The sequence below is a fragment of the Lissotriton vulgaris genome, chromosome 6 (assembly GCF_964263255.1).
Source record: "Lissotriton vulgaris chromosome 6, aLisVul1.2, whole genome shotgun sequence".
Taxonomy (NCBI): domain Eukaryota; kingdom Metazoa; phylum Chordata; class Amphibia; order Caudata; family Salamandridae; genus Lissotriton; species Lissotriton vulgaris.
Window position 1 is genome coordinate 941716683 of NC_141694.1, and position 26777 is coordinate 941743459.

Below are 26777 nucleotides of genomic sequence, written 5' to 3' on the forward strand. Positions count from 1 at the left end.
CCCTTTTCGTCTACTTCTATTGTGATTTCAAAAAGGTGCTTAATTTGTATTAAAAAAATAAGTAAAACTGTGCTGCATGGCAAAATACTTATAAGGTCCCAAAGGCGAGACCTATTGGCTTTTCCAATGCTTGTTGCATTTGAGAGATGAGTCGTCCTTGTTTAAATAACCTGTTGTGATGAGGTTTCTGAAAGGTTGAACACATTTCCCCTTAAACTCTTTGTAATGCCACATTGGGATCTCAATTTGAAGTGATTTTTCTCATTATGTATTCCCTTTAAGCCAATATTTATCTGCTGATTTGATCTTCTGACTAAAGACTGTGTTCCTTGTCTAGAATATATAAGTGAACTTTAGGCTCTCTCAGTACAGCCATCCTACACCACATTTCATCCAGACAAACTGCTTTTGTGGACCATGGTGGTCTTTTTTTATTCGTGACTGCTTTTCACGTTGGGCAATCCATTACCCTCGCAACATTCTTTGCTCCACTTCACCCCTCAAAAGAGGAGGACGGACTCTATTGATTGGACCCCAGAGAGCCTTGAGCTTTTACATGGGTCGCAGCTCAGACACTGGGTGAACAATCTGCTTTTTGTGGAGTCTCCTGAGGCACAGAAAGGCATGGTGGTGCAGAGAAGGAATTTTTAAAGATGGTTTGCGCTCTGCATCAAGATCTGCTTCGCAATGGCCTAGAAGCAGCTACTGGACGGACTGAGAGCTATTTCCACCAGGGCCGAGGCTGCAACCACTGAGTTATCACACAGTGTGCGTGTTGTGGTTATTTGTCGGGCCTCAATGTGAGCATCCATTCATACTTTCATGAAGCACTACTGCCTTGACAGCCGTGTCTGATGGGAAGGGCATTTTACATGTTCCATTCTGCAGGACTTCTTGGTCTGAGCCCACTCCACAGACCTGTCACTTTGGGTAGTACTGCTTTTGTATCTCTTCTAACGGTGAGCAATCTGCAATAAGAAACATGCATTAGAAGAACTAATTACTTACCTTCAGTAACACTCTTTCTGATGGATACTCTGTCTAATCAAATATGCCTCACTGCTCTCCCACCTCCTTACTCTGAGGATTGTTCTCTTTTCCCATCTGAAAAGCTAGAGATCTGAAGACTGGTAGACTGATTGGGTTTAGGCTCTGCTTCGAAGAGCGTGACAGAGTCAAGAAAGAAACTGACATCAGTGTGCAGGGGTAGTTCTTGCATGTGGCTCAATTTGTCACTTGAAGATGAAGTGAGGTTATTGCTGAGCCCCACAGCTCCACCTACAGGCATGCAGGAGCACTTCTGTGCAAAGTGTTCTGTATTCAGTCTGGCACCTGGGGATATTCTAAAGATGAGGAATCTGTGGTTAGATACGAATATCCACTAAAAAAAGCATTACCGAAGATAAGCAACTTGTTGATCAGAACATCATAGTATATCAGCATTGCCAGTGGGCAATGCAGTCAGACTGCTCTGTAAAAAAGAGAAGGGGTTCCCCATCCAAGGGCAGTGCATCAGATCAACTAACTGTTTTCCACAATCAATGCTGACCCACACTCTTGAGTTCCTAAAACAAATTTCCTTAACTTAAAATTAAAAAATGAAGTACCTCTATATTCTGGGACTGGAAATTCGGGGTACCATTCAGAAGGTTAACAAAGACTAATGAACGTGGTGTGTATGCTACCCTTAACCGCATCGCTGCGGCAGCTTTTCCCGCTGTGTGCGGCGTTTTTTAAAATACCGCGTTACATGACGAGCTCAGCTCGTCATCAGCATACGAGCGCCGTAGCTGATGACGAGCTGAGCTCGTCGTCAGCATCGAAGGGGTTAAGCTGGAGGATAGAGGTCCATACTGTGCTTAAGATTCATAAACACATTTGTCAGAAGGCAATCCTTCAAAAGGTGACACTGCAGAATACATTCTGGGAAGGGGATTTTTCTGGCAGTCCTATGTTTGAAACCCTATCTTATTTTACACTTCAACCCACACTTTCAATCAACAGTATCACTGGTTGATGTTTGATGTTTGGGGGTTTTTATATAGCGCACGTACACTCCAAGGAGCATCTTGGCGCTATTGAGATCTCAGTTCTATCAATTTCAAGAAAAGCAATTTTGCATCTAGACGTCCTCTGGGATAATCACCAAAATGTTGACCTCTATAACGATTCCCTCAAGTGAAACAGGTACCACTCCTACCCCTACTTCTACAGCTGTCCAAAAAGATCAACAACTCATGCAGAAACAGTACATGCCACTCAAACCGCATTTAATTTCATGCTGTAAACATCCGAGAAACGTTTGCTCAACTAGAAACATCAGCAGTTCCTAGAGCGCTTTTCAACAAAGGCTGCTGAGAGTTGTGCCTTTGGAGGTCTGGATTCAATCTCTGTCAGCGTGGCCAAGATTCTTCACTGATCAACAGTACTCTCAGTGTGAAACTAAACACCCTTGTTGGGGGAACTGTCATTATGTAAAACTTAATTTAGTGCATCACTGCAGGCTGCAAACGAGAACAGCCCTGGAACTATGTGATGCCAATAGCTTGAATAGGGCATTGGTAAGACCAGTGTTCTCTTCAGCTCCGGATTGGTGGTAAGACTAAATCAGTTTGAGATCCAGATGACACCTTTTGGATCCATAAGCTACACTGTTGTTGTGGTCATCGATCGGGGAAGGCCTCTAGAAGCTGTGACCTCAAGAGGGTGTCTAAGTGAATGAAAGCAGCACAACAAGATGTCCTAGAGCTCCTTATTGTACATTTGGCATCCCAGGCCTTTCTAGTCAAGGTCCCCAAGGTCAAAACTAATGGCATGACCACACTGTATAAAACGTAATCAAGAATTGGCAAAGGCAATAAGTCTTGACATTGTGACTGTGGGAAATATGCCTTTTCTGCATGGTCACCCCAGATGTTTGCCTCTTGGTGAACCCTATATTTTTACTGCCTTTGGAACTCGGTGCACTTTACCTAACTCTGCCCTCTGCTAAACGGTTCGTAAAGTGCCTGTACATATACTTTACACATTGCTCCAGGTTAAGTGTGTCCGCTCTGTGCCATAGCTTCCAAGCGATTGAGGTCAGGTTAATTTAGTGGCTTTGGTGAGTATGAAGGGCTGTAAGAGCACTATATCTCTTTTGGCGTGGTCCGCAATAGATATTCGCCTGCAGCTAAAAGCTGTCTAGTAGCTGAGATGTGAAGACCAAACTATCCACAAAGATGCTAGTCCTCTAACGAAAAGCACACGTTCTATTGGTGTGTTGGCCATTCAGCAGCGTTTATGGTTCACCAGAATATCTTCCATGAGTGTTGAAAGGATCATGCGTGTGCTCAAGGGCATGCATGCTGTGCATGTGAACAACTTTGAGGCAGATACAGTAGCACTGCATCCAGTTCTGTTTGCCTCCGCCCAGAACACGAACGGCCAATCCCTTGCCAGCAGCTGTCAGCAGCCAACAGTGAATGAACTGTTCTTGATTGCTTTGTCAGTGACATTGTCTGCCCTTGTTCCCGGACACTGTTGTTTCCTAGGATTGTGACAGCACTAGAACGAGAGGTGACCCTGGGTCAGCATTAGACCTTCAACCGTCAGAAGAGTGACAATCTTTTCCACTCCTTTCAGGCTAGAATTTGTGTTCGGCTGCTTCAACTGAAGGGGCTTCCTGCATACGATTAAACTTGGACTACCAACATATTTCATTTTGGCACTGACGCTTTGTGTATTTAAGTCGGCAAAAGGCGAGGCCTGCGATTCTTTCAGATGTTTCAGCAGGTGACTGTTGTTCGCTGCATACATACATGTTCGCCATTATTGGGCCTGTGTTGCGCCGCACCCAACTGGCAGAAACCATATGCGAATCAATGGTGAACGGGGATACAAGCCACCCCAGACCCGTGTCACTGAGGTCCGGCTTGAATTCTGTAGTAGAGCGAGCGGGGGTGCGTGTCTGGCCATACCCGTCCCACTTACGGCTTCCCATGAAAACCATGAACGGGGATGGAGAAAAATGCTTTCAAAAGTCTCAGTGGCCTGCTATCACAGGGGTCACGCACATTCCAGCCCATCATTTTGCTTGCCCTCCCAGCCACTACAGACTGGGAGCACATGTATGTAAAATAACTATGGTTTGCGCAAAATAACTACGGACTCAAATGCGGCCAAAAATGACAACCAATAGCTGAGATTAAATCAAACTTTCCTGCCCTCGCCTTTTGCATTTCCAACTCATAATATATCCGTATAGGTTCCTCTACATTGTAACATTTTCTTACCGTCCGTTTATCAGGTTATTTTATTCTAATGTTTTGTCTGATGTTTGAGAAACATACTAGTGTCATATATGCGACATTTAAGTGATTTATGTTGATTGAAGCAACTGTATTATTCCTTAGCAATTCCCTGGCATTTGAGCACTAAAGGCCATTTCCATTAATCCACATATTGGCCTGGAGTGATCTAGGTCTGCTCGATTTTGAGGATTCCAGGCACAGCATATAGCACTTTCTAAAAACCCAGGCCGTGGTATCTACATTATTCACTGACAATGTTGTGAAATATTAATTTTATGCAATTAAGCATATAATCCAGATATGCTCATGTGCCACACTAGAGCCTACTTTAAAATAATAGGGATAAATGCAAAAGAGGTGCAAAGCAGAATTTACATTCTTACGTCGATAAAATCATATTCAAGTTATTTCTGCCGCAACCTTTATATTAAAAAACAAAACACGCCTGAATATAGATATTGTCTACGTTTGTCCTCATCCCTGTTACTATAGTTTAGTAACTTTTCATGCATTAATGTATAATACTGGATAAACAAAACTGCTAATTAACAATAAAGAAAAGTTGTAGGGAGCGCTCATTTCGAGATGTTTTTAGAAAACCACAACATTTCTTTTGCCCTGGCCTGGTAAACTTTATCCGCACTAGGATTATTTGTGATTGCTAAAGTCATTATTACTACGGCTGGTCATCTTGACAGGCTCTACACCTAATCACTTGCAATGTTTTTTTCATTCATGCAGATACAGTGCCCATCTTGCCAGTTTGTCTGGTGTTTTAAGTGCCACTCTCCCTGGCATGAAGGTGTGAACTGTAAGGAGTACAAAAAAGGAGATAAGCTGTTGCGTCACTGGGCCAACGAGATTGAGCATGGACAGAGGAATGCCCAAAAATGTCCACGATGCAAGGTAAGCTACAACAGGTGGAGGGGGCAAAATCCTGTTCTGCCCCTCCCGAAAGAAACGTGATATTTGTGTCTTTGCAAAATGTACAGTGCATTGTAAGCTCACGAAGAAATGTGTGTGTAGTGCGTGCTTAAATGCACCTCTCCCTGATTGTTCTCTTTCATACCTTAGTTTGGAGGTTGAAAGGACCAACTGAAAATACATCTGTCTGTGGACTAATTTGCGCAGCAAAACACTGTTTAATTTTGAGCGTACCACTAGATTGATCGAGGATTGTTGGGGGAGGGGGGTGGGGGTGGTTAACAGTGACAGCTTATTTAACACCTTGGCTGCTAGGCGTTTCCCCCCCCCCCCCTGTGCTGGAAATTGCCATTTTGCTGGTGTCATGACGAGCTCAGCTTGTCATCAGCACAGCTCAACTGTGCATCATGACGAGCTGAGCTCGTCATGAGCATCGGTAGTCAGCCCTCCTACCAACTGCCTCTTTACAGCAACAGGATGCTGGGATGCTGAGTCTGATTATGCTTTCCCCTGGGGTTTCAAAGCCAGCCTTTGCCGCGTGATTGGAGTTTTGGTCAGTCCATGCAGCATGCCTTTTTTTGCAAATTTTATTTCAGATATTTATTTATTTATTTTCGAGATTTTTATTGCGCATACAAATACCCGAAGGTGTCTCGGCGCATATGGAGGCTAAAACGATCAGACAGCAACTTACTGGTTAAACAACCATGTTTTTAAGAGCCTACGAAAGCTCATCAGATTGGGGGCAGTTTTAATCGCCAATGGCAATAGATTCCAAAGTTTGGGTGTAGCCACCAGAAAGCGCCTGTCTCCCCAGGTAGCAGTTCTTGTGCGAGGCACTGGAAGGAGGCAGGTGTTGGCTGATCTAAGCTGCCTCTTGGGGGTGTACAGCTGAAGCGCTTCTGTCTGAAACTTAGGTCCGACGCCATGCACTGCCTTATAGGCAATACAGAGGGCCTTAAATTTAATTTGGCTCTCTACTTTTAGCCAATGCAGATGACGAATGGCGGGAGTAGTAGACTGGCGACGGGGGATGTCAAGAAGAATCCTTGCAGCCGCATTCTGTATGGACTGCAGCTTCGATAGGACAAGTTTCTGAGTATTTAGAAAGAGGGCGTTCCCGTAGTCAATTTTTGAAAATACTAGGGTGGAAACCAGGGTCTTCCCAGCTGAAGTAGGGAGGTAAGGCAGTAATTTTTTGATTTTCTTTAAAATAAAGAACGCAGATGACACAACCTTGTTGACGTGAAGGCTGAAAGACAACTTGCTATCAAAAATAACTCCCAGGTTTCTAGCCTTTTCTACCGGGACGGTTGGAGAACCCAGCTGGACAGGCCACCAGATGGAGGACCATTCCAGGGAAAGCTTGCCGAAAGTCATGATCTCGGTCTTGTCCGAGTTAAGCCTCAGAGAATTGGAGGCCATCCAAGTACTAACAGCAAGCATGGCCTTTTGGAAGTTAGCTGCCACCACTGGGCCGTCCTTGTGGATTGCCAGGACCAGTTGGGTGTCATCTGCGTAGGATGTAAGTCGCTATCCATGGGCCTTCATTACCCTCGCTAAGTCCGCTACGTAGATATTAAATAGCGTGGGACTTAGCGAGGAGCCCTGTGGGACTCCACAAGGGAGTGCAGAGACAGGAGAGTAGAAATCACCCAACTTCACTGTCTGGGTACGGTTGGCCAGGAAAGATGAAATAAGATCCCTGGCCATACCGTTTATCCCCAGGGCTGCGATACGGTCGACCAAAATAGCATGGTCGACCGTGTCAAAGGCTGCAGACAAATCCAGGAGAATCAGGACGGCCACACCTCCCTGGTCCATGATGGCTCTGATCTCATCTGAGGCCTTTATTAAGGCGGTCTCGGTTCCATGCCCTTTCCTGAAACCAAACTGCGTTTCGTCGAGAAGTTGGTGAGTGTCGACGAACTCTGAGAGTTGTTTGTTCATCAAAGATTCGCATATTTTGGAAGGAAAGGGGAGACACGCAATAGGTCTATAGCTGGCCACAGCTAGGGAGGGTTTTTTCAAAAGAGGTTTAATCACCGCCTTCTTCCATGAGGTTGGATATTGACCAGTTTGAAATGCGGTGTTGCAAATTTCCATAAGTGGCCGCGAGATCACTTCGCTAAGGTTGGGGATCACTTTTTACTTCAGCTCTTTAAAAACACAATATTTGGGATTTTAATGTGGCATTCAGTTTTCTCTTACAAATGCAGACGGATGAGGCAAGCTTATATGTAGGCTGTTTTCTTAAAGCGGCTGTTCAGGCCTGGCTACCATGTTTTCTATTTAAGATGGATGGCCCTGCTCGAATTGTAGTGATTATACATGCCGCCATAGGTTGTTTTTTAATTTGTGTGTGATGAATTGTGTTTATTCTGTATAATGTTTCCCGGTCAAGATTGCCCTGCTGAAACTGTAGTGCTTTTGTATGTCGCTTTTGTGTGTGATGAATTGTGTTTTATTACATATTTTATACTTTTTAAGTGTTTATATGTTCTTAATGTGGTTTTACGTTTAAGGATATTTGAGTATCCAAATAAACATGATTTTGACTGACAGACCTCGATCTAACACAACTGATGTTGGAGCTATAACTCTAGGTTAGTCTGTTTGATCTATGAAATTATTAGACTCATTTGACAAAAATAATAGGAAAAGTATATTATACTCGGGGGAAATCACAATCTGCTATGGCCCGGTTCCACAAAGGAAAATGTATCTGGATAGATTCCGTTTTAATAGCTGTCAACCAGCCGCTTTGGCTCTCTCCTGTAGGTGCAAATGTGATCAATACTGGGCCACTGCACTATTTAGATGCTTTGACTGTGCCATTAACTTTTACATTATGTCTTTGGTGCTGTGACAATGTAGGTCTGTTGATGCTCTAATTAGGAAAAATAGAGTGTCGTTAGGTAGGAATGGAACTGAGTCTCTCTTAGACTTAGTCCAAGGGTATTAGGAAACCCTGCACACAATACAATTCAAAAGTTATTACCCATGTGAGTTTATTCAAATATACTATCAGTACAGAAAACAAAAATATTATTTAAGGCATCACAAGAATTGGCATACTTATAAGTATATAAATACATCTGCAAAATACACTGACAAAGTCTTTCTCCAAAGAAAGCCCAAAAGATCACTGGTTCTCCTCCAAAATAACATCTCTTTTTTAAATGTTTTAGGGACAGAAGGCAAATACATTTTAAATAAGACATTGCGTGGAAGGGTTGGATTAAAATGTTTCTTTCATGACAACCAATCGGTCTACTAGTTGGTACAACTCCCTTAATAATAACTACCGCCAATGCATTTTATTGCTTACAGCTGTACATATTTAATTAAGGAGATAAATCATACATTATGATGCACAGGAATACAATAGCTTGTTAAAGTACAGCAAAGCTCAGTTAAGTAAACGGGAAATTCTAATACAAACCTCCCTCTCTCCAAAGAATATGGCAAGTTATTATACCTTTGTATTAGGACAGACCACAGCTGAGGCTGCGTTTTTATTGTTATTCTGAAATACATATAGACATGCATGGAACACTAGTATGCCTAAAATAGGCATGTATTTTTCTGCAGCATTTCATGAATGGTTGTCAATACGGCCTGGTGTTGCCTAGTTATGCTAACTAAAGTATGCCTAAATTAATCATTATTTTTAGCAAATTAAAACTCCTTAACAGATTCATTCGATACTGTAAACACAGCTGAGCCAACTGTACCATCAGTAGAAGCAGCTTCTCCTTTCCTCACTGGGGGTTCATACCAGAAACTCGCATCCTCACTAGCTGCCCCCATCCAGCTCACTACATGTGAAGGTGGCTGTCCCAGAGTTACTCTATGTGTAGCTCTTCACAAGATGCAAGCCAGATACATGGGCTTTGCCAATACTTGTTTCAATTAGGTTACAATGAAATTGATCAGAGGAGTAGTTTTTTGTTCTCCATTGAATTGTCCCCCATCGATATATAAACAATCTGCACCCTTGTTACAATATCCAGAAGTATTGCATCATTATGGCTATAGGTTTTATTATGAGTGCGGCGGTCCTGTGGACCACCGTACTCACGGTGGCAGTCCGACCACCGCTACCACTGTGGGTCTGCCTGCAGTTTTCAGAGTGTTGCAGTCGGACCACTACGTCTGTCGTTGATCCAGGGTCCCACGGCATTTGAACAATGGAAGGGGGCAGCAATATGCTGGTGGGGTCGCTGCAGCACCACCGTGCATATTACGAGTTGCCTGTCCACCACTCCTTTCATGGTGGTGAGCCCGCCATGGAAAGGCTGGTTGAGAAGCAACGAAGTGGGCCCTGACAGGGCCCCCTGCTGCTCCTGGGGGTGCGTGTGGGGTGGAGGAGGGACACATGTTGTGTACCCTTGAATTGCACCATAGTTCCTGCACGGTGTGGCATGCATGCCACACCATGCAGGAACGTGCTGTAGGTGCTGTTACGGCGGCATCTGCATTTAAGGTTCACCTATGAGCTTTATACAGCCACGACCGTGAGACCGCCCCAGCACTACCCACCATGGATAATCCGGCGGCGGGTGCTTGATGGGCTTGACAATCCTCCTGTCGGTGTGGCAGTGGCAGGCCTTTAGGAGGACCGTTAAACTTGTAATAATGCCCTAAATCTAAAGATTTCAATAACCACCTCAGAAATCTTGGCGATTACAAAAAACCTAACAATGCATTCCCAAACTAAAGCTTGGTAATTAAACAACTTCAAATGCTCAACTTCCTGTTCCTCAGTAACAGAGAACCCAATTGCAAAAAAAAATGATTTCCTGTGACACTCGATTGTATAGACAGCATAGTAAAAGGTAAGAGATGAGCAAACGTAAGGATTTCCAAGTTTGCAGAGGTCATAACTTAAAGCAATATTTCAAGATGCCTTGCTTCTAAGGCTATCCTGTATCAGAACTGAACATTTTGATCAGATGTGATGGTTGAAATGTCTTTGACTTGTCAGCTGCGTGTGGGACTGAGGAAGCTTCTCTGCTATGCTGTGTCATGTCTCCTCCACAAAATCTTCAGCTTCTTTGACTACAAGTTTGACTTTACCCAAATTCAGACAAAAGCTCTTCCTCAACATTAAATTAACAGCTACATGCTTCCTTGATGAAGGTTCAGGTTGAGTTATATATAGTCTTTTCTGTAATCTTCGAGCAGCCTCCTCAATTTCTTGTGGTCTTTTTGTAGCTCATACTATGAGAGTGCGTTCCTCAGATGAAATTGTAGTACCTTCCAACTGCACCAAAACTCAGTTTGTATTCTGAAGATTCATGCTCTCCCTCCCCTCACTGATACAGCAGAGAATCAACTTTATCAATAAAGATCACTGTAGGCCAGTTACATCGCGCCACAGCAACCAGTGCATGTTCCATTCTTTTCCCTCTCTTCAACCCATTTTGATGTCAAAGAATAAGCAAATATGCTAAACAAGGTGGTCCCAGCCTGACATTCAATATATTTCCCTATAATAGTTCTTCCATTTCTAGGTGGGCCAAAGAGAAGAATCCCTTTTGGGGGTCCTACCAACCCTATAAATATATCCAGCCTCTACATTGGCCATACTACAATCTCCTTTATAGTTACCGTAGCAAATTCAATACCTGCAATGTTAACCCAGTTTACTGGTGGTCTGTGGTCTATGATTTAACACTGTATGAACACAGTAAGCTTTGGTACTATGTTCTTTAACAGCTCATCCACAGGGAACTTTGGTCCAGAGGCTGTGCCTTAGAAGGCTTGCTTTGCATTGTTCCATAGTTATCGACAGCCTCTTGTTTAGATACCCCATGGGTACAAACTTTCCCTATAATCTCTGAGATGATGCTGCACACAATGGACTACTGTATAACAAACAGGAAGAAGTATGATGGGCCTGGTTATTATTTTCTGCTGATCTACCCAGTGTTGCTCCTTTGCAGTTGTTTCAATTTAGTGCTATCCATTTCCGGTGAAACGTTTGGCTTCAGAATTACTGTATAGTCTATGGCTGGGACCTTCTTTTTTTTTCATTACGGGAACTGTAAAATGCATTCCTCTTTCCAGAAAGGAACACTCCTCTAGTCAGACATGGCGTGCTTGAAGAAGGAAGATTCTATCCAAAGGATACATGCCCTGCTTGCTTACTGGAACAATGATTGGCAACATCATTTTTTCTGAATATTGAGCTTTTGCCAGACCCTTTGCTCCCAGGGTGCCCACCTAGAGACACAGACAATAAGGGAAAATCAGGTTTAGGCCCAGTCTATGTAGGAACCACATTATTCTTTCAATAGATTTGGAAGTTGCCAGTGCATCCGCGTTATCTGGTCTCTGGTTTTTACACGAGGTAACCTGGTGTTCGACGTCTGCATACCTGCTGTTCTCAACATGCTTTTGTAGACCTGGATTACCACATAAACTTATCTGCATACCAGCTGACTCCATTGAAGGTGGCAGCCCATTTCTGCTTCTTTTGCCATCATGCATCATTTTCTGCACGCCCTTTAATTTATAAATATAATTCATTGTCAAAAAGGACTGCCTCTTATCCCTGTCATTTAGAGGGCATCTTGCCAGGGTCAGCACACTGCCTGCATGAGGAGTTGGTAATGCAGTCAGTAAACTTGGTTTTCAGTGAAGCCTTTCTTATGTTTGTAGTGTAAATTTGCTGTACATGAGCTATTGTGGTAAAATCGGTTACGGGAGAAGGAATGATGGGCACTCGTGGGTGCTGCTGATGGAAATCTATTCTAAACTAAATGGAAATAAAAATGAATGGCTCCTTGAGCCAGTGTATGCAGAAATGCTGTTGCATTTGGGAGGAGTTGGATGGCAATGTATGCCTATTTGATGATGACTTCAATCTCGGTTATACGATTGTCGAAATCGGAGCGTTGTGTGACGGATCTTGATTAATATTGTAAAGTACCCAAGCGCAAAGACAGGTACTCAATGTAGGAAGGAAGATTTTAAAGGCCATTAAGAAATAACTGAGTGCTGTGGTTATATCAAACTTTGTCCTGGAGATAAATGATATATAAATATGTAGGAGCAACATTGGCATGAGTTGAATAGAGGCACACCAGCTTCAAATTCCATTAATGGGCTCTTTGTATCTTTATTGAGGTTACCTCTGAAATTTCGCATTCCTTTTGAAGGACACTCCATAAGTAGCATAAAACACATTTATAACTGAGATAGGTTTGGGATGGAATATCCGAACATTGTATGGGTTTAACACCTTATGTTATCGGGAAGAGCTCATGAGTGTTGTCGTGTTCCTGATATATGAAAGGACACATGCTTATAACTTCTTCCACCTCGGGCGTCATATCTACTGTTTATTAATTAAACTAGCCCGAAAACATTATCATTTGGAACTGTTTTGGGTAAAATAGAATTGACATTGATTTAATCGTAAAAATCATATTGATTTAAGGTCAATGTCAGATTTCTTAATCTGAAGTCATGGTAACGCTTGAAACATTTGGCGTTTGTTCATTCTGATTTTTCAGTTTCGATGCATTTAACTGTAGTCAACGTTGAATGAAGAACTTTTTTGAGAGTTTCACTACAGATTCATCTAGTATAGAATTTCCTGGATTTGATTACCTGTAATCTGTACAGAAAGGATGGAGTTTCCCTTCTGCAGATTTAGCCTTAGAAGATGGTAGGCATTAGTGTGGAAGTCTGTCCACATTCTGTGTAATCAGACTATGAAGCAGATTACTGGCACACTTTTCAGATCCTTTAAACAAAGGACAGTAAAGCAAGGGAGACTGCTAGGCTGATCAAAAACACGAAGAGGGGAAAAATCAAATTCTAACTGAATAAACTTGAGAAGAAAAAAACATTAAGATCCCTTGCATGGATCTCATCTGTCACCTGCCAGGATTTTTTACCCTTGAGATTACATCATCTCTCACAACTGAAGAAGGCAAAACATCACTGTGGAGACCTCAGACCTAAAAATAAGGCAACCCCAAGCAGCCTCTATAACACTTATATTACCTACTGTACCCTCTTATCCTATCAATATCTCTATCGCTGCTGTCGCCCTTGAGGGTTCAAGAAGTTCAGATGATGCATTCAGCACACATACCTATCCCTAGGGCTTTCATTCCACGCTAAGCTCCCCATTTAAATCATAGCAGTCCTCTCAAGGGCTAAAGAGGGTAAATATTTAGGCATCACTATGTCAAAGTGGTGTCAAGTTGTAAGATGCATAAGCAGCATGGCTGAGGAGACTCGTTAACCCTTGGTAGCTACAGGAACTAGATAAAGAGGACGATAGAAGAACTTTGTTGACTTAGAGGAAACAGATCCCAATGATCCCACCCTTTTTTGGACCTTAAATCATTGAAACAGATATTTTCGAGTTAAGAAATGTTTAGAATGCTTACTGTGAGGGAGGTTAATTATTTGGGTTAAGAAATGTTTAAAGTGCTTGCATTGAGGGAGATACATTAAGAAGATAGCTTCATGTCGAACATAGGTGACAAAGATGCATTCTTCACATTCCTACTTACCACTCAGCAACAAATGTGCTGGATTTGTGGCAGAAAGAGTGCTTTATCAATTCAGTATCTTGTAATTCATTATTAAGAAAATGTAGACTGCAGCAAAATTCTTGCAGTCGTTGCCTGGCACTTGCAAATAGACAGTATTCATGTTTGTTATAACTGAGCAGTTTAATATTTTCTTCAGAAGCATACTAACTTAACTTTAACATTATCCATGGATACTCCGCCTCTTACATAGGATAGACTGGTTGAGAGAAGTTTCTTCCTTACAGTTTAATCTCAAGTTCAATTTCTAATACCAAAAGCAAATCATTAATCAATTTCAGGAAAATATGAAACTATTCATTAAACATTCCATGTTTCCAGACATTCTCATTCGGACAGTGGTCTTTTAAAGCTATTGGTCTAAATGGATTGATGTTTATTCCTACTTAGCGTTATGAGGCAGACTCGCACATGCTAAATTGACAGACTCCAAACAACTTTGTGAAAGGGATATCCTTCTGAGAGCTACATTTCATAGGTAACAGTTCTAATTGACTCACTCCTTAGAAGATGGGAATTAATGAACAACCAATGGTCTTTTGCTTCAGGAGATGAAAATAGTAATTAGTAAGTTAGAACAGAGATTAAGGATATTAATTCATTCCTTTATTGTTTGGTCCAGAAATCAATGATAAAGGATTTCTCGTGGAAAGCTAATACAGCACCTTCGCAGACATTTTGAAGCAAGCAAGGATGTTTTCTTGTGTCAATTTAATTGGGTTTGGACATTTTACAGTCCATCTACATGAATATGTTTAAGTAAAACAAGGTGCTCACTTGGAGATTTTAAAATGAACTTAGGCAAAATGTCACAAACTTGAAATCTGTTCCTTCCATGTTAGTTGGCTTTGCCCAAGACAAAACAATTTATTAAGTCTTCTCATTTAAGTTTCCAGAAAGGGAATGTCTGGTGAATATTCTAGCAAGGTAGAGAATGGGGAATGTGTGTAACTGTTGACTTCTACCTCTGCTTCCTAGTGAGATTCCGGAACTCTGGCATTTATCAGTGAAAATTGTCCTCTTTGTTCCTACAAGGCATGTTAACCAAGGTGTTTATATTTGCTTCCAAAGGCTTTCTTTCAGTGCATGAAGTGTTCATACACAGTGGACAAGCTGCTTGGATAGAAGAACTAGATAAAGTAACTAACCCAGTCCTTGTCGTGGTCTTATTATATACTCTCTTAACAGCCCATCTATAGCTGAACCCACACTGATACTTCAATAGTGCGTTTATGTCCCTTATTCAAGTCTTCTCTGGATTCCTGGATTATAAAATAAACTGAAATAAGCGTGTGGCCTTTCGGATATCCCAGATGTCTCACAAAGTCTGCCTCTGGGTGTGTATATATATTATGAAGTGGAAGCTGAAACCTTTATACATGGGAGTCTTGCTCAACCCTGGTTTGGAAAATATGGTGCCTACAACCTGGATCCCCTCATACCCAAAACACATAATGATATGTTCCGTTGGAAGCTGTTGAACTTATCTGTATGTGAAAGAGTAGAAATTATTGATAAAGACATAACATCGTTAGCTTGGTTGGAGCAAGTAACTGATGCTAAAATCAACAAAGCTACATGCACATACAGAGTCGGAGGGCCTCAAATTACCATACACTAGAAGTTATTTTGTGTATCACCTGTCACAACTGATCTATTTCACCCGCTCCGTGACAGTCTGTAGTCCTGGGTGCAATGGGAAAGGGTAGTGCTAGACTCTGCCTCTGAGCTAGATCCACTGTGCAAGTATAAAAATGAACCCACCAGTGACAGTGATCCACTAATAACTGCTCACAAGTTATTAGGCATTGACCCAAGACGGCACTCTGATGCTACTTTGTAAAAGAATGCTAACATTCACACTGGAGGACAGGAGATACACTGGAAAGATTGGGTGGATAGGGTATACTATACTTTCATCAATTGTTTATAGGAGACAAGATCAAATCTTCACTACTCATCCAAGAGGATTATGGACTATTAAAAAAAAAACACACACAAAAAAAAAACCACCGGAGGCACCTAAGAAATAGAAACTCAAATTCCATAATCCCAAAATTGATTTTATTAGTTCCAATATATCAATCTTATTAATAGCAAACCAATGATTGTGTAATCATCTAAATATAATAAATATTTGAATCACATTTATCGTTATTCTTTGTGTACCATTACCAAAGCTGTGTTTGTCTCATCATCCCCACATAATAGATATTTGAAGTACAATTATCATTACTCGTTGAGTACCATTACATGTATTAATGTCTTAATCAAATTAATATAACTAATAAAATGAATTTTGAGAATATGGAATTGCATTCTTGATTTTCTTAGGTACTTTGTGCGGGATTTTTATAATAATTACATGTGTAATGTTAGGGGAACTATCATTTGGAGAGTAGCTAGTTCTAGACATAAGCTCTTTGCCCTTTTTTCTTAATATATTTACTGAAATTAGAATTATAGACTAGTTGACATGTTTTGGCTCTATAGACAACTTTCTAGTTGTGTACAATATATTCACAGCATAGGACTGCTCATACAAAAATGATCACCTATTAGGACATATCTCAAAATTCATACAACCTTAAATGGAAACAATTTTGGTCCTTACAACCTGTTCATATCACACTCTAGCATGGAGGAAACTAATACTTCCGCGCAACAACATTAGTATGGAATGCTAGAGAGGGAATATGAAACAAATGATTGAAAGGAACTTCTTACCACACATGATACATTTATATGAGATTTAAGACTCAAACTCTTATATCTTAAAGTTCGACATGATTTGCACTGGTCCCCCAAGAGGTTGAAAAGGACAAATTTACTCCTGCACAATAACTGTTGATTGATGCAACCAAGGAGGATGTGATAGTTTCCAACTCCGGATATGGCCAGACTAATTGAAATACTGGGCGTATATATGGCACACCATGTCTCGAACACTAGATTTGACAATACAATTATTGGGTCATTTGGCCATTTTACCCGACATGACAGACATGTCAGGCATAAACAACTATAAATGTTGATTGATAGCATTGGAATTTGCAGTGAGCAGTTTATGTATCCGGAGACGTTTGAGAGCAGAGGGAAGATCTTTGCTAGCCACTAGAAGTCTAGATTTTGTAAATTTGCCTTATGTGGAATAAAAGTTATTAGTGATCAATTAGATAAGTTCGACCTCTTATGGTATTGATTTTTCACGGCATAGTTAGGCGGCTTGATAGACAACCCTGCCATACGATAGTAACATAAAACATAAACAGTTGCATCGGGCAACTGTCTTATATGAACAACTTAAGACAGTTTTTCTTACTGCATAGTTATGTATAAGGAAAAGGGGGTTATGTATAAGGAAAAGGGGACTGAAAAGGTAATGTGTTTATCAATTATCCCTTTATTGTAGGGATTAGAAACTTCTATGGTAGTCATTGTATATAAGTTGAAGGGGTTGCGAGTATAATATCATCCCGAGATCAAGAAGGAAATCCGTAATTAGGGAGCAGATTGATGGCGAGGAGGAATGTATATTGGTGCTTGCTTTAACATTAAGGCATGGTATTGCTAAGGGTTAGTACATGTGCATTGTCAGGTTATTGGTCCAAACAGGAAAAGGGGGCATGAATCTCAGTCTTCTTCATCACATTATCTGGATAAGTTGTTCAGATGAACAGATGTGTAAACTCTGCATGTTGCTTCATATGCAAACTAATAAAGAATGGCTGCAACAACAACAAAGAAAGGGTAGATATGTAACTATAGTGCTTGATGTCCTCAATTTAGCAGCCAGGCTTTAGAAACGTTTAATTTTATTTATAAAGTTTTATATAGCGCAAACTTGACCCAAGAGGGTATCAAAGCGCTTTACATTTAGAATTGTTGCATTACAAGTTAAATCAGATGTGTTTAGGGTTCAAATTTAGATGTAACCAAGAGTTTGATGTTTTGTAACCCAGCTGTCAGAGAAGATGCTTGGTTTTATTTTATTTTTCTGAGTTAGGTTGGGGTCAGCTAGGAAGGCTTATAGATGCGAGTTATAATTATTGATTCTATCAACTGAGAATAACGTCTTCAATCAACTGTATGTTGGCACCAGTGCTTTCTACCAATGACAGAGTTTCTGAGCAAAGATTTTGGATAGGCTACAAGCATTGTATCTTGGCATGTGGCTAATGCTTGGTGCAATTTTGGAGAATTTTACCTTGCGGTAAAGTCGTACACATAAGGGAATGCTTAGAGAAACTAGAAGGCCTACCCACTCAATATGCCTTTACTTTACACACTTAGGGGCTCATTAGGATAGCGGATTTTCCGCATCCTCTGGGCCGGCGGAAGCCACCGCCGGCCCAGAGGATGCGGAAAATCCGCTGCGGACCCACCAAAGACCCACCGCCACATTAGGATGGCTGGTGGGTCCTGGTTTCAGTCTGCTGCTTTTCCGCCGCGGTTGGCTTACAACCGCGGGGGAAAAGCTCTAATATGGTGGCGGTGTCTCTCAGACACCTCCAGCCATATTAGGATGGGTTTTAAAAAATGCTTTTCCGTGGCGGGTTTTCCGCTGTGGAAAAGCATGTAGAACTTCACTGCAGGAGCCCGTTGCGGGCCCCCTGGGTGAAGGGGGGGTGGGGGGTGCACATGGGGGGGGGTACCTATGGTACCCCCCTGCTTTTGTATGCAGAAATCGGCCGGCACCGCACGGTGCCTGCCGCTTTCTGCATACAAATGCAATGTATGCATTTTTACCATTGCGGCGGGTGCAGCTTCAAGCCGCACCCGCCGCAATGGTAAAAATTGAGGATGTGACCGCCAGGGTGGCGGTCACATCCTAATTTCACAGGAGGGAACTCCGCAGGCCATGCGGAGGTTCCCTCCTACTCTGGGGTTGCGGTCGGGCGCAAGTCCGTCCGCGATCCTAATGGGCCCCTTACTTTTTAAGCTAGAAATATGTACTGCATATTACATGATATTACTACATATGCTTCATTTGACAGGTTTTTGTAAACTTAACCCGAAGTACATCTTGTGAATTTGACCCAAAACAATGGATATACCTTAATTTATCATATTACATGTAGTGAATACCTATGTGGGTGTCTCTGGATACATTTTCTCTATTCACCTCCTTAATGTTACAGTAGCGGTATGTTTACTAAGCCCTTTCATTGCACATATAGATGGCAATTTATATAATTCTTGGGTAATTTCTTTTACTTATTAGGTACTTCTGCATACAACATTAAAGATCTTCTGACTTTTTCATTGATTAATCATTCACAGTCGTCCATAGAGCAGAACGTCTTTTTTAGGCCACATTGTAGTGACAATTCCATGCAGTCCTATATCTTTTTTGTCTAGGTAATCTTTGATTTTCACAAGAGTACGATCATTTCACTGCATGTTCACCTCTTCATTTAAGTTTACTACTAGATCTGAATGCTTAAGGCATGAAAAGGATTCTCTTGCCATAAAACCTTAATTTTAACAAAAGGACCTATTCAATTTCAGAAGCAGTACAAGGAAAACGGCATCAATGGAATGTTCAATGTTTGTAATAATATTACCAGTTGGCTAACAGGCTGCTGCATGATAATCCCTTGACATGTTTACCAACAAGGGCAGTTTCAACAGTGTCATTCTTTAGAAATGCTATGATTCTAGAAGTCTACTTACACATGGAATTGCTCTAGACTCTGCTTGTGGGAAATCAAAATACCTCGCTTGATATTGCACCTTGATTCTTATAGGCAAGTGACAATGCCTCCTTGTACAGTAAATACATCTATTTTCCAGATCAGATCTTTACTGTGGAAGTCTAGAAAGAGTAAGAGGCGACCTCCACACATCATTTACATCTTAGCTCAATTCGTATGTAGGCATGCATATGGTATTTCTAGTGTGCAAGCATAGCCAATGCATTTTGATTCTTCTAGGCAAGTGACAATGCCTCCTTGTACAGGTAATCTATTTTCCAGATCAGATCTTTACGGTGTAAGTCTAGAAAGAATAAGAGGTGACCTCCCCCATCATTTACATCTTAGCTCAATTCGTATGTAGGCATGCATATGGTATTTTTAGTGTGCAAGCATAGCCAAAAGGCAGTAGAGTGCTATACAGGGTAAGGGCAAGCATCGAGTCAAGGAGTGATAGGAGAGGTCATGAGTTATTGCACTGTTACTGCATTGTGATGTAGTATCATTTAAAGAGCTGCACCTTCAACCCTTCCATAAATTGAGGTAGTAAAGTGGCAGTTATTAAGAATAGAGGAGTGTTGTTTCAGATCCTGAGTTTATAGATGAAGAAGGCCTGCTGCCTTTTTTTTGGACACTTTAACACTTTATAACCCTACTTACTCTCTGGTATGGTGGTGGCCTGGCTGTGGGTGTGCCAAGAGCCACCAGAGATGATGAGACTGTCTGCAAGTTAAGCGGGACTGCTGATCATGATTGCTTTTTAAGTGATGCAGCCAATTTTGAAGATGGTGCGAGTTGGCAAAGGAAGCCAATGAAGACAGACCATATTCCTTCTGGCATTGGAGGAGACATGCTGTATGTTGGAAGCCTTAAGAAGGGCCATTGTGAAGCCCGAGAGGTCAAGGAGTTGGCATTTACCACCATCCAGATGCAAGAGTATGATGATCTGAAGTGCAGTTCTGAAGTTACTTTCCAGAAGAAAGAGTTTCTCTTTTTTTCACTTGCTGCCCTCACTTTTGGCCAGTATTGGACTACCATGACTGTTCCACCCATGGGATCCATTGAGGTGTTCTTTCTTTATGCAACCTCTGTTGACTAGAGTCATCGTCTGACATTCAGGTTCATATTGTCATCAACACCACTTCCACCCTCAAGGTTATGACTCCGCAGGCAATGGCACAGATACCCCAAAGACAAAAAAGTGTGCACCCATTTAAAAATCACCAAGGAGCACCTCCTTTGCATCCAACTTCAAAATGGGTTCTACTGCACCTTACGTAAAAGCCACAAGTTTCTCTGCTGGAGATTTAATCTCATTTGCGCAGTTGCGTATGAACCTGTTTTTGGAGACTTCGTGCTACACTATCTTTATTCTCGATAATTTGTCAATCAGGTCACTATACAGGGGATTAATGGAATGCATCTGTTAGTGAGTGCTACCTCTTCAAAAGTTTCATTCACAGTTTCTTTAGGGTTATTTTGTGGGCCATAATGTTTGGAGTAAAAAACATGATGAATTCTTCTCTTTTCCTTTCTTACCTGCCACACTGGGTCACAGACAGGAAATCTAGTGTATTCAAAAGGAGGAGTCCTGGCTGTAGTCACAAATTCTCCTGCCTCCAGGGAGTGGAAACTCAGTTCAAATGCCGATTTTAGAGCACAGCTTCCTGGGGGTGCTTAGCTCCTGGTGGTTATCTCAGTGATAGGATGGTGGTGCTACCTTCAGTGGCCATAAGGGGACCTTACTCTTCTCTCCAGGTGTCAGTATGCCAAGCCATGTCCTTTAGCTGCACTCACCTTTAGCCCTTGCTTAGGGTGCAGAAGACCATCAAGCAGTTCTGACTTTTCTGGACCGCTGGGCATGTTCTCTGCTTCCTTCAGTTCTACCACAGCCTCTGACTTTGGTCCACTGATCCAGAGTCATCTATCCTCTCATGACTTCAATGCCACTACCAGCCCATCAACTCTCTGCACTCACTATGCCCCTAAGCTATCACACCTTGGGAGGAAATAAATGAGGTCTAAGAAAGGAGTACTTACAGTAGCAGGGGCCACATCAATGCAACAACCCACACCCACCCATTTCCCCCAAACTGGAGCTGCTCCTGAAAGACATAGGTGCTCAGGGAGATTTACCAGTGAGCAGATACAAGAGCATCCTATCAGAAGCACTAAAGTACTACAGTCCTGTTGGGAATTGGAAGATCCTGGTCCTTCATGTTGTATATTACTTCATCTGTCACCTTCACTTTTGACCCTCCACCACTTGTGGCACATCAGGAAGATTGACACAAACTTTACATTCCACTCTGCCGGTAACCAGAAAAGTGACCACTGTGATCTTTGCTTCTCCTTCGAATTCTTAGACCAAGTTCTTATCTGTTCCACCCATTTGCCATTGAAATTCACCAATTAGACAGCAACCTCCCCACTAGGCAGAAAGTGTGCTCTACAACTGGCCCTTTAAAAGTTCCTCTTATTTGTGTTCCAAGCCACATAAACATCAGAAAGAAAAACAGAGGATGAAGCTTACAAAATTCAAGCTATGCGACAACCATCTTAGTCATCCAGAATGAATCAGACTCCTATTCCCCACCAGAGATGGCGCAACGGGATAGCCAATTGACAGTACAATAATTAGCATCATAGTGTATGTATACAATCAGAAACTATCTTTTAGCCAACTCAGGGAAACTCAGCCTCTTCCAGCAAGCCCAGGTATATAGCTGCACCTTCTAATGTACTCTACGAAACTCAGCCTCTACAATTAAGAACAGGTCAATCCCACCAGGCAGCCAGTTAAGGCAAATCTTGGGACATTCCAGTCAGCTCTACAACTCCTCTGAATATATTACATCATTTACAATAAAATAGACATGTCACCAAATCTACCTATGTCACTCAACACATAGAAAGCAGAAGAATAAGGAAAAAGTATTGTCTAAGTCTCTCTCATTCTATCCACTGTGATAAGAGTAAAACAACCTAACTTCCAGTTCTTTCTCAAAATCTCTTGCATACTGCAAAATCCTTGTGAAGTGTGCACGATTGTGACTCTGCAGTTGCTTTAACCAATCTTTTTCACCGCAAGACCATATTATTTATGTAATAAGTGTATTACCATTTTTTCAATGAAAAATGTTTGCGCATAATCATAACACAAACTTTAATAATACAAGGGAAATAGCACAGCATATCATTTGGCCAATACTAACCAGAAGACCAAACATCAGTAACATTCCATCTCATAATTAGATAATGATCAGTGCTCAACATTTCCCAAGACAACTTAGAAAATACAGTGTTTAAAAAAGCATGTGTATTCCCTACAGTAAAACATAGCTTAAAAGAAGCATTTCAATAATGTTGCAACACTAGCATAGTCTCTGAGACCCTCATACATGTTTATTTGCAGCCTAAACTTTAATGATTATACATAACTTGTTATCAATTATTTCATTATCAATTTCATCATAACCTGTGAAATAAGAAACTTGAATTATTACAGTAGCACAGGGTCTATTATGGTACCTTGCAGACTGAAGTCGATCTTCACTCTCCCAGAGGTTATTCATCTAATAAATAGATGCAAATGAGAATCCTTTAAACTGCCAATAAAGTAAGTCCTTGCAGTAACTCTCATGACATATGTCTCTGGTAAAGCACTGACCCTGCAACCTATTCTGATAGATCGTCCGTCTCAGGAGGAGCTGCCAAATGGTCAGCATAATCCATCATGAAAGAGAGGGGGTTTACTTACATTCCTGTAGATTGAAAACTTGGGAATTCAAGATAATTGTCTCAATGAGTGTTTGATTTCTGTTTTTTCTATCTCCATCGTGGCCACTCGACTCTATCCCTACCATCCATTTATCGAACACAGAATTTAGGACACATGTTAGACTGTATTCTGAATAAGATATTCAAGTACAACACCATCGAAAGGAACTCCTTAATATACACTTCTTTGCTTCTGTTGGTCATATCCTTCTTTTGGAACCATGTGTGACTGCTACATGTTTTACGTAGTTGGGCTAGGAAATCACATGCAGGTTTCATTTATGCTTTTCTAGTTCTGTTTTTTATATTGGTGTGGGTTATAATGTAAAACGATTAATTAAGGCCTTCTGACGATCAGTGCTTGGTAAAGGTTGGCTTCAGCCTGTATCAAGGAGAGGCTAGCTAAGGCAGAGGATTTCCCACTTACCTCAAAGAAAGCACATTGAAAGATTGAAGGTCCTTCTTCCACGTGCTAAAAATGTGATAGCCCAGTGTATATTTTCCAGTTCTATTTTCTTCCTTTTGCGCTCCTGGTGAAATTGAAGCAGATACTCCTCCAAAACAAGCTTCCCTGTGGATGTCTTGGCTTCCACTTTAAGTTTCAGTGCAATTCCATCCTCTTAGGTGGAGAATAAGTAATTGAGTGGTCTCTGGTATCTTGATGTGGTAACATGAAGGACTGACTTTCATAAATTTAGCTACGATATGCGGGACAAAGGTAGTCGTGAAACATGTAAATTACTTGAAGAAAAGTGAGTGACCCCACTGACCAAGAGAAGGGGTACCACAGGTAAACAAAAAGTGCAAAGATCTCTTGGGACAATCTGAAAATTCACAGCAATTACTAATGTTTTCTGATCCCTAGTATTCAACACAATCACCACTTATCCACACTCAATCAAAATCCGGGACCGGACTGAACAATTATAATATCCACATATGATACTGCAGGGAAGTGCGTTAAAAAAAGGTTTTATTAAAATAATTTCATGAACCCAAATTCCATTGAGGCAATGGAGTCATCAATCTGTTCGTAATACATTAAAAACACAAAATAATATACATATAAAGTTGAGAGACACAAACAAATGAAAGTGCAAACTATTAATTACATCCCATTTTGGTTGTTTCAAGTGAAAATAATTTTATTATTTGTTAAGATGTCCATAACCCTTATCCTCTATTGGATACAACCAAGTTCCTTGAATACGAAGATGTATAAAAACCCAAAGGCCTCGACGTGTTTCGGTGCTGTTTCTCTTGATGTAAACCACCTTCTTGAAGACTAAAGAGTATATAGCGGTCTCTCTTGTGTTAAAAATCCTATTAAAAACATAAATACACATATCAACAATCTTGTGAAGCACATCCCTTTAGATTCAAATACATTGCACAGTTATAATTAAAAATTAATCATTAATCACAACACAACTGCATTTCACTGGGAATATTAACACCATTTTAAAATCCACAAGAAAAATTAACCATTAAAGACAACACAACTGCATTTCACTATGAATGTTAACACCATTTTAAGAACCACATCAACAGCAAACAATAACTGGTTATTCCATGATAGATACAGAACATTATAGTATTAGCAATCCTATTGATAACTTCAGTGTATAAACACTAAATCACTATATATAATATGATTGTCCCGTAGGGTCCACATTCAAACATCCAGACGGGTTTCTTCACACACACACACTTCGGGAGGTGGCCCATAGCAACTACTGTACTCCTCACGCTACACAACATGTTATTGCTATTAACGTCCAACCACCTTTTTAATTCCAAGGGTTGGTCAGAAATGTATGTTCTTCAGTTTAAATGGACGGGGCTCCGTAGGGCTCCAAACGCAAACTGACACAGTCTCGTTAAGTAAAAAACAAATTCTTTAGTAAAAGACCCAGTTATACAAAACAATATATAAACACTTAGCTCTTTATCGGCCCCCTATTGTCATGGGGAGACCTACCTACTTTGTTGGAAAGCCCTCTATATCGGCTTATTTTGATGGCGGAGGTCCAATCCTATGCCCCTTTAAAACGTGATACTTATCAGGCATCCTATAGGTATAACCATAAAGACACAGGGTAATCAGTGGATATCCTTTCTATCCCCGTGACTGTAGTTACATTGACGAACTATGGCACTCACCAAGGTTTCATTTAAGATAGATGAGCAACGATGTTGGAAAGGATCTGTAGACCCGTTTGGTCAAATGTCTAGGATCCCCAGTATCCTCCACTTCTAGTGGAACCTAAAGGTATATAAATAAACAATGCAACCTATATGTTGGAAGGATATTTCACATTCAAGAGTAACTTAGTAACTCTGGTACTTTCGTATCCACGGGTGAAGTGGCTCTCCAACCTCCTAACTTCCACTGGGTTTCTTCAAAGTCCACTGGGGAGGGCCCTTAAACTCTAAAACTTCAACAACGCCTTACACATAGACTTGTACGTAGCATGCAGTCGTGTTCCCACACTGCACCCATCCTCCATGGGGTCCCTATTTACTCACCTTGGGTGGTTCCTTGGGGTCCCAGCAATTCTACATCTTCTAGATAATGTTTTGACCCGAGTATATGTATATGGTTTAATCTCTCCCTGGAGCCCACTGCGTACTAGTGCTATTTACTATTGTTTCTTTGCTACAGTATTGGGTGCTTTGTGAGTATCTGTGTGTAGCAAATACTGTGTCATACTAGAGAGTGTTATATTAATAAATATATATTTTTATAACTACTGTGTGGCTCTCCTTTCATTGAACCAATACTATAAGGTTGCATTCTGGTAAAACAAGCTGCTTAACATTCCTTCAGGACTTAGCCCGAAGGCTGCTCTCCCCAGCTACCATAAAGGTTGTTTGGACTGTTGCAAGGTGCCCACTTCAATTAGTTAACCACACAATTAATTTTAATCCTCTCCTTTTGAGGAAGAAACCAAGAGAAAACTTCAAGGTTTATCTGGGTGTTCAACCTTTACCCTTTTACTTTTTATTGTTATCAAATTCTCAAATTCATGTATGAGAAGGACACTTTTTCGTTTTTTTGAAATCACATCAAAAGACAATTATTCACAACACAAAAACATTTTTAGACATACAAACAATTAATTGTATATACATGCTAGATCGCTTTGATATATATACACATATATTTTACAAAAGGCCAGAGTTTTGGTTGATATAAATCAGAGATTTTCAATAGACCATTGCTAAAAGTCAGAAAAAATTAATGGAAACAACTTAATCAAGTGCATAGTTCATTTTACAGCCATAGACCAAATGTGAATTTCTTTGGTCTATCAACAGATTACTATCTGATCTCTTTTCATGCCAACGCGTTTCGAATCCGGTAAATAACCTATAAACCCGTTCCAAAATGGCCGCCGCCACTAGCGACTGAGTTCCAGTGCCGGTTTTTCAGGTGCAGAAAGAGACGAGTGTGAATTCGTAATCAGAACGCGCTCGCAGCGCGACAACAGACTCTCCCGCTG

At 41.1% G+C, this 26777-nt stretch overlaps 1 protein-coding gene across 1 annotated transcript in view; it reads left to right on the plus strand.

Annotated features, from left to right (window-relative positions):
• RNF217 (ring finger protein 217) overlaps nt 1-26777 on the plus strand; it is a 544899-nt gene that overhangs the window by 325978 nt on the left and 192144 nt on the right. The window contains exon 3 of the mRNA XM_086926980.1: nt 5034-5198. Coding sequence (XP_086783106.1) covers nt 5034-5198 — 165 coding nt within the window. The remainder of the gene's footprint in view (nt 1-5033; nt 5199-26777) is intronic.